At 36.7% G+C, this 9,422-nt stretch overlaps 1 protein-coding gene across 1 annotated transcript in view; it reads left to right on the forward strand.

Moving 5' to 3' along the window:
* Positions 1-9,422, forward strand: part of NETO1 (neuropilin and tolloid like 1) — a 173,494-nt gene that overhangs the window by 158,887 nt on the left and 5,185 nt on the right. Inside the window, exon 8 of the mRNA XM_026039743.1 lies at positions 8,642-8,755. Within this exon, the coding sequence (XP_025895528.1) occupies positions 8,642-8,755 (114 nt within the window). The remainder of the gene's footprint in view (positions 1-8,641; positions 8,756-9,422) is intronic.

Consider the following 9,422-nt stretch of genomic DNA (forward strand, 5'->3'; position numbering starts at 1 on the left):
GTTGAAGGAGGAATGCTCAAGAGGTACCATTTRGTAGAGCTTCTCAGCTTCCTTTTCTTCATGGGTCACTGCAGTCATTAGAATTAAGTTCTTGATACCTTTATTCTTTCATCGGGCAAGCTGCTGTGAATCAGAAGTCATCTGCACTTTAATCTTTTCCCCTTCCCCCTGGAATTGGACATTTGTATAGAACAGAGAAACTTTAAAAACATGATGATGATTGATTGTTTTCATATGGTTTGATCAATGTGTTCCAACATTGTTCCAACAGCGCATACAGCATATGCTATATGCAGAGTCTAATACAGGGCTACAGGGATGATCAGGGACCTGGAACATCTGCCCTATGAGGAAAGACTGAGAGAGCTGGGCCTGTTCTGCCTGAGGAAAGAGAGGGCTGAGAGGGGATCTAATCAGGGTCTATAAATACCTCAAGGGAGGGAGTGAGGAGAATGGGGCCGACCTCGTCTCGGTGATGGCYACRATAGGACTAGAGGAAACTGCCACAAATTGAAGTATCAGAAGTTCCACAGGAACTTAAGGAACAACTTCTTAACAGTGAGAATGACAGTGCACTGGAACAGGTTGCCAAGAGAGGTTGTGGAGTCTGCTCTGGACATCTTCAAACCCTGCTTGGACGCAATCCTGTGACACATGCTCTTGGTGACCCTACGTTGGACTGGATGATTCTATGATTCTATATAAAAAGAAACAAATTACATTGAAATATGGCCATTTCTGACTTTTTGGCCTTTAAAAATAATCTTACAATTTTCCAGACCTCCAGCAGCAATACTTCACAGAACAGCAAGACTCAAAACTGAAAAATATTTTTGAAGAAAGAAAATACAGAAAGTTGCTAAATTTACTCATCCAGAAAATCAAGGATGATTCTCACACAATCAGAATAGTAGTAGAGCTAAGTAACATTTAATATACAATAAATTCTTCATAGCTGATAATTTATAGGAATGATCATGTAATTTGTGACCAGCATTATTAGTTATTTCAAATGTTATTTTGAGCTTTGTCTGTTTAAGCGCTTGCTTTTTCAGTGTTTTATATGTTCCCTAAGCACATATATCTACTTTTTATTTTTGTGCATTCTTGTCATCATTTATGACAGATTTTACTATCTAATCAATTAAGAATCAGAAAGATGGGGAGGGGAAGCTGATAACATGAGAAGATGTTTTTCCATCTGTTAAGAAGTCTTGAAAAATGAATGCTCTTTCGCCTACTGCCTCACAGTTCRTTTCATTTTCCATGATTCTGGTAGTGATCTCTAGCCTGATTAATGACAGACATGCTAAACCTACAGCTTCTTCAAAGCGCTGCCTCTGAGCAGACCCACCTACGCTTTAACCTAGAGGCAGATTCACTGAACCTGGGCATAGGGAATAAAGAAACCCCCTCTGAAGACACAGCAGCACTAGATTTCATCCTCTCACCTCTGGTTGTTCTCTGGAGCTCCCACTGCCCTCTCAGTGTAATCCTGCGCTCTCCAGACATTCCCTGGGGCAGGGGAATCCCACCCAGACAATCCACATTAGCAAATCCCATTCCTTCACCTCTTATTTATTGCCACTTAGAGCTCTGAGATGGTTTGCAAAGCCCTGTTGCACATAGGAGCACTTATTCTTAAAGGAACCCCAGTCCTGCCATTCTCCATTCCTTTTTATAAACTCAAAGCCACATTTAAATAYAGGGACATCTTTTAGTGGGGCAATATGTAGTCTAATAGGATGACATCAAAATCCTTACAAACAACTTCCCTGATGATTATCATTCAAAAGTGAGGGCAAGGCTTTAATGGAGGGAAATATTAAGCATTAATAGCTGTGTTTACAGTGGTAATTTAAAGGGAGCAAGGGAGAAAGGGAACAGCCCTGTGATAAGTGCCACACAGGCAAAGAGAGAATTTCCACCTAAAAGGGCTCAATTGTCTAAGCAGATGAAGGTCTTGCTGTCTTTGTTCACTGCTTCCACTCAATATACACATGTATGTATATATAAAGAAACCATTGAGATTGCCTCCTTACTTGTCAGCACTAATCTGTGAGATTCTGCCCCTGTGTGCTGCTTAAGACTATCTGTAGTAGAAAAATCCTGACAGTCTAAGGAATCCAGTGCCATTCTGTCCCTGAACAAAATAACTCTCTGTGCTGCTTAGAGCGCATATACTCAGCCCAGCATGGAGCTTTGAACGTGGCCTCAAATACTTGCTCCTAAGAAGCCATTTTCTGTTGAGTTCATATTTTATAAAATTATTGAACTACCTATGTGTGCTTTTTTGGAAGATTAGGCTATGAGTGTGTATCTTGTATTAACTACCAGTCAAAATTACTTTCATCTTGAATAGAGTTGTCTGAATGTGGCTGAGAAAGAAAATTGCATATTAAAGATTTTTTTTTTTTTTACTAAGCTTCTGAGAGCTGGGCTTTTAATTGGCTACTTTTTGTGGTTAGTAGCAAAAATAATTTTATTTTAAATATCAATTTTTTATTAGCATACTCTACTTAAACTGTTTTCTGTTTTAATAATTTTATACTAGTAAAGTGAAACAGTCTCTCAGCATGACTGATGGACTTTTCCCTAGGGAGACTGAGAGAAAAACTCTTCTTCTGCTTCAGGGATGACGTGAAGAACATYTGAGGAATATCATTTTTCTTTCTTTTGTGGAAAAGCTGTGGAAAAAAAGGAAAGCTATGTTTTTCAGTAATGAGCAGTGCAAAATCCCAGGTGATCTCTACTTAACATAGTAACATGCAGAGCATGTGCAGAGCTGCTGAGTACATGAAGAATCTGTATGAAATGTGCAATGTATTTAATAGAAAATGTTTCTTGCATTTAGCAATTAGTAAGTTTTCAGGTTTTTTCCCATTCCACTTATGTACAAACCAAGACCTCTCACAAATACGGCAAGAACAGATGGGAGGAAGAGAGAGAAACCTGAAAACAGAGATTAGGGCAGAACAGTTATCTAAGATTAGGGAGACTCAGATGTGAATTCCTATCTTGAAATAGGGTCCAAGGCTAAGTCTACCACACTGAATTAAGTATACCGCATAGACATCCCAAATAGATTGCTTAGAGCCAGCTCATAGAGTTAGAGAGTCCATAGGGAGCTCATAGCAGCAATGGACCTATGTTAACTTTACACAGTGCTGAGAAATAGTATAAAGAAACCAAAAAAAAGTTCTACCCTGAAGCAGAACAGCCAAACTTCATCAAAGGACATATAAAAAGTCCACTTTTAACTTTACCATATAAAAATATTTTGGCCTGACCGTTTTTGCATTTTATATCCAGCATATAACCCTGAAAAAYTATGCTCTACACACACAATGTACTATATTGCTAACATCATAACACTGCAATAGCATAAGGGCTATTAATAATGCACAGACTGTTTAGTTTTTATAATGCCAGAAGAGTAATGTCACATTGCTGTATAAATACAATAATGCTATTTTATAGTATAAATATACATCTACAGGTGTTGCTTTCGTAGAAGATATTTTACTGTCTCGATAACTTTTTTGAAAAAATATAAAATATAACTGCTTTTATTCATTTTTACTTTGTAAATATGGCATATGGAAGAGCATGTTGATGCTCTTTAAGTTCCTCTGCTCTAGACTCATTTAGGATTAAAAGAATTTATGATCATTCCTCATTAATAGAWGCAAAATATAGGTTATTGTTTCCGTACTTATTTTCAGAGCATCTTCTGCTAGGAAGAAGATACAGACTTTTGGCTCATTTTTTATAGCTTTTCAAAATAGTAATCTTCAAATGCTGAACATGAACTTTCTGAATACTGGAATAGTGACCTTCAGGAGATATGATCATTACAGCAATCATCTAACATGTCCCCATCAAAAGTAAAAATATATTTACAAGTGAGGCGGAAGAAATGGGGCATTTTTAAAGTATAATTTTCTTAAACCTAAAAAAACAAAAACTCTATCCCTATTCACATATTTGCTTATATATTCTCTGGGATAAGTGCTCCATCTTGTGTCCAATATCCAAAACTGTTACAAAGTAGAAGCCATTACATATATAATTAGTTCAATAAGTATAAAATCCATTTATATATTAAGATACKAATTACCCTTACACATACCAAATACATTTTAAAAAAGGAAATACTGTAGTTAAAAATAATATAAAAGGGAATTGTTTAAAATCAGTCTTATTCTTTTTGTAAATGTGTTATATGAACTAGAGTTTTCTGTGAGAATGTTAAACAGTTCATATACAAACTCAATATATATCTTTTGATAATTTTTTTTAATTGGTGCTTTAATTTATATTAGAGTATTTTCATCCTGTAAAAATCCTAGAATTTAAGGAAGACTTATCAAAATATCAGGTAGAATTATATGAACGATTATAATTTGCTCCTTAGTGCTATAATCATTATGAATTTTTCATTGCACTGAATATGTTATCTCATTAATATCTATGCCACTTAATATCTTGGCAGATCTTAATTCAAGCTGCATAGCAGAAACTATATTACCATATGATCCCAAATGCAACTTTTAATCAAATTATGAAGTCACATTTTCACAAAACCCTGGAATCATTGAACTTGGCAGCGACTTTTGGATATTATTGAGATCAAACCCCTGGTCAAGCAGGGCCAGCTAGAGCAGGTTGCCCTGGACCATATTCAATTGGATTTTGAAAGTTTTCTGAATAACCTCTATGGGGTTACCTCTAACATTTTACAACCCTCAYAATGAAAAAGTGTTTTCTTGCTAAAAACAAGTGAAAACATGTTTTAGTTTGTCCTCACTGTCTCTTGTCCTGTCACTTCACTACTGAAAAGAGTCTGGCTCCTGTTGCTTTACTCTTGCATTCTGGTATTTATACATATTGATAAGGTTCTCTGAAGTCTTTTCTGCTCAAGGCTGAACAGTCCTAGTTTGCTCTACTTCTCGTTGTATGAGATAGGCTGCAGGGGAGCCCAGAACAGGACCCAGCATTCCAGGTGTGGTCTGACCAGTGTTAAATAGAGGATCACCTCCCTTGATTTGATGGCTGTAGTCTTAATGTAGCTCAGGATGCAGTTGACCTCCTTTGCTATGTGAGTACTTTGTTGGCTCATGTTCACCTTGTCCCCCAGCTGTTTCCTTTCACAGCTCATAGACCAGTAAGTAGAAGCTCTTCTTGTTGCCCTTCACATTCCTCAACAGATTCAACTCCAGGGGGGGCTTTATCTCCCTAATCTTATTCCTACACAATTGGACAGTGTCTCTATATTCATGATGCATGATCTGACCCTGCCTCCTCCACTTCTGTGCTTCCTTCTTCTGTTTGAGTTTAGTCAGGAAATCCTTGCACAACCATGTGCCCTCCTGCTACTTTTGCCTGACTTCCTGCATGTCAGGATGGATCATTCTTGAACCRTTCTCCTGACTGTGCTGTGCTGTCCCTCCAACAGCCCAGTAATGGGCTGGTTAAAGTGTCTGTAAGGATTAGGGACTGTGAAGGTGTGGCTTCTCCCAGTTGTCTGAAGAAAGCCTTATCTACTTCTGCCTGTTTATGCAGCCAGTAGCAGAAACCCACAGCAACATTACCCGTGTTTGTTTGCCTTCTAATACTGACTCATAAGCTCTCAGATGGCTCATCCTCCAGTCTTGGCTGATCTCCATGTATTACCACTACTCTCTCATAAAAAGGTCAGTTAGTCATGGTGAAGACTGCAGACTGATGTAGCAGGACTTCTGCTGGGAGTCTGTTTATTTTTCCCATGGGAGATGGTCCTGGAAAAATAAGGGATTCAGGAGGGCTGGTTGATTTTCAAGGATTGTCTCCTCCAAGTCTGTGCTAATTTTTCTGGTTGAAGTTAGTGATAACAATGACTTCTTTATGAAAAAATAATGCTCAAAATCTTTCCTCAGATTTAAACTTTTATATCTTGCGGCATTACTATCACAGATGTTGAAGGCTGAGGTTAACTTCTGAAGTGTCGCATTCATGGACTTTGTCTGCCAGTTTCCATTCTCTTCCTGTATTTTTGAGATCTTCAGGAGATGATCAAGTCCAGCTCTATCCTGCTGCAAAAAAAGCCCATTTACTGTCAGTTCATTTATCTTTCAGATATCACTCAAATATCCTTGTTGCAGAGCCCCAAGACTTCTTTGTTTTACCTCTTCAAGGGCGAAAAAAGCTAATTCCACATAGACCTATTGTTAGTCCCTATTGTACGTAGAGACTGACAAGCTCTCAGGTTTCCTCTATGCTTTCATTCATTCTGACAAAAACCTCTCATTAGTAGGGAAAATATATATTGATCTCTTGTCCAGCTTAATCACTCAGAGTTCAATGGATCACAGACAGGACTTGACTATACTGAATTTTTAAAACATAAAGAAGGAGATGTTTGTTTTTTAGGGTTAGAAGGCTCATGGCTTTCTGTTGTGTTAAATTTGCTGTTCTTTTACTCATAAATTGCTTTGCTTCTCTGTTCATCTAATCTTAATATTTATTCTTCATATAGCATACCTTTCCTCTGTAGTTCAATATTGTGAATTTAGGGAAATGGGAATGATCTTTCTTATTCCTTTCTTTTGACTTCTACTTGCAGATCTCCTTGCCACCATTTTACATAATTATCCTGTCTTCTAAAATCTGCAAATATATATATCTGCTCTTTTTGTCTCCTATTCCTGTCCTTTTTCCTGATGTTTTTCATTTTATATAAAATCTCCTGTTATTCCATTGAGTACTAAATGCCTTGAGTGTCATCTGTTTCTCTGTTTTTCACAGTTCTTTTTTAATTTCTCTCTTTCACTTGCTTTACTACCTTCTTCCAGTTTCTCCTTTTATATTTACCACTCATATATATTTTAAATCCCTATTTTTATGACTCACATAACTGTCCTTTCTTCCCTGAAATTGCTCTCTGTTCTTTTGGGGATTTGGGRGACTATTAATCCTTTCTTGCTGTCACATCCAGGATTAGATCAGACAGAATTTAAAATGACAAGGGYAAGTCATAGACATCTAAAAGGTTCTACATGCTCAGAGACAGCACTTTGTCCCCGACACTTTTAAGATATTTCATACCACTCTGTACATTTTTTATTTCTTTATGGCTTTACCAGCACTTTTTTTTTCTGTTTTTTTTTTCTTTCTTTCTCTATCCTTCTTTAAGTTTTCTCCATTTGTCTTTTGAGTCTTCTTTTATTGTGTATTTCCTATGCATTGCCAAGCATTTTCAATGAGTGACTACTAAGGACCGTTGATAGGAGATGGATGCATCTGGAGCCCTCTTACTGTGTGACTGCAAACTTTACTCAGGCACCCAGGCAGAAGGAGTCTATGAAACTCCAAATGAGTAGAATGTCTACCCTTGGACTCTAGATATTATCACAAAGATATATTTTGATGTATTTGTGCAAATTTTCATGGCAGTCTCTAACCTTTAGAAAGCAATGTGAGTTATAGTTTTCTTTCTCTCTCTCACACACACACATACACACACAAACACACACACACACATGCACATGCACACAAACACAAACATGCATATAAAGCCAATGGGACTATCTCAGAAAATAACTTTTCATGATTACAAATAAATATTTGCAGTTTTACAAATGCGTTACTTAGCTAGTAGATCATAACTGTTACGGTCCCTTACAATATTAGACCTCTGTTGAAGATATCGGTAGAGGTATGTGAGTAATTTTCAACATGGCATTTAATCAACTGTGAACATTTGAAGATACTATTATACACACTGTTGAAATATACAATATATACAAACTATTATATCTAATTGGATGGTTATGTGGATGGAGAAGTGTGCAAGTTTCAATGGCATTCAATGACACTTACTGAAAAGTCTATTTCTTCAGATTGTGTTTGGAGACATTAACTTCTACAATACAAAACCTTTATTCTGTCCTTAGCAAATCACTGAAACAGTCTATGCTATGTATATAGATTTTCATGGTAACTACTTTTATAATTGCAGGGAAGAGGAACTGTCATGAAATACCAAAAAACAAGTCACAAAAAATAATTACGTGAGCATCATAACTTCTTTCTGATTATTTAAGGTTCCTCTCCTATTTTTAACTTCCATTTAAAAAAAGTAATTTTTAAAGGCTTGTTGAGCTAAATAATCGCATAAACCAATTAATTTTTACTAATCTGCCCGGATGAAAATATTGCCCCTTTTGCAATCTCTAATTCTATAATCAAAAAGGTACCTTTTTTTTTTTACTGGAATCCACTTATGAACTTTTTTTTCCCGATTTTATTTTTTTTCTGGATCTAGAACATCTTCATTCAGTCAGGATGTGACAAGTAGTCAAATAAAACTGGAATATCAACAATAGAAACAAACATAAACATGAGCTCTTTGCCATTATAATCCAACTGTTGGAAGGAAGTCCATCTGTCTTAGATACTACTGAAAAACTTGTGCCACAGAGTAATAAACAGTGTGTAATTTGAGTGCTGCTAGTGCAGCACGTCAAATAATAAACCCGCTGAAGGAATCTCTGTTGAATAGCTTTCTCCTCTTACAGATTGTAAGATCATTTCCAGTAGTGTTTGCTGGGTGAGATGAATAATTTACTGCTTAATATCAACTTCTCTCTTTTATTTTTAGCCCCTTGTGAAGCCAACACATTCTTTTGCCACAGTAATATGTGTATTAATAATACATTGGTCTGCAATGGACTCCAGAATTGTGTGTATCCTTGGGATGAAAACCACTGCAAAGGTAATGTGCGGAATTGCAATTGTCAAGCTATCAGGCTGCATGGGACACAGAACCATTACTCTTAGTATCTCATTAAATGCATACCAAATGGGTCAAAGCTAAGGAAGAGTAAATCTGGGGCAGCATACATCAAGCAAAGGAGAAAATGAAGAGAGGTGGGAATACAAACGGATTTTACTTTTAACGTTTGCATTTATTTTGCTTGGTGTTAATTTGACTTGGTTGTGTGCTTCTGGTACTGGCAGGTTTTAYGGTCACTTTGCCTCTGTTTCATCTACAGTCTATAATGTAATTAAAAATCATCTTTTGGCTCCCTTGTTATATTAACTTCATAGTGGAATAGCATGTGGGTAGCAGGTGTGTTTTAGCTGAGTGCCAGGTCCCTAACAGCACCACTGAATAACGCAGGTGAAGTGACACTAGAAAGCAGCCAAATCCACCTATAATCCTCCAGTGAAACTGAAGTGCAAAATATAAGTGCAGGAAATCAGGCATAATGTTCATTTCATAGGTAGGCATTGATGTTCGTAACCAGGTGTTGAAAATGGTTTCCAAATATTACTCTGTATTTTTGAATTAAAAAATCATCATCTGTGTTGTTTTCAGAGTAAAGGAGCTTAACTGACTTGCATTACAGGCTAGGGAGACTGCTTTTTTTTTTTTTTTT

The sequence above is a fragment of the Nothoprocta perdicaria genome, unplaced genomic scaffold (genome assembly GCF_003342845.1).
Source record: "Nothoprocta perdicaria isolate Ctin4 unplaced genomic scaffold, notPer1 scaffold_24, whole genome shotgun sequence".
NCBI classification, from domain to species: Eukaryota; Metazoa; Chordata; class Aves; order Tinamiformes; family Tinamidae; genus Nothoprocta; species Nothoprocta perdicaria.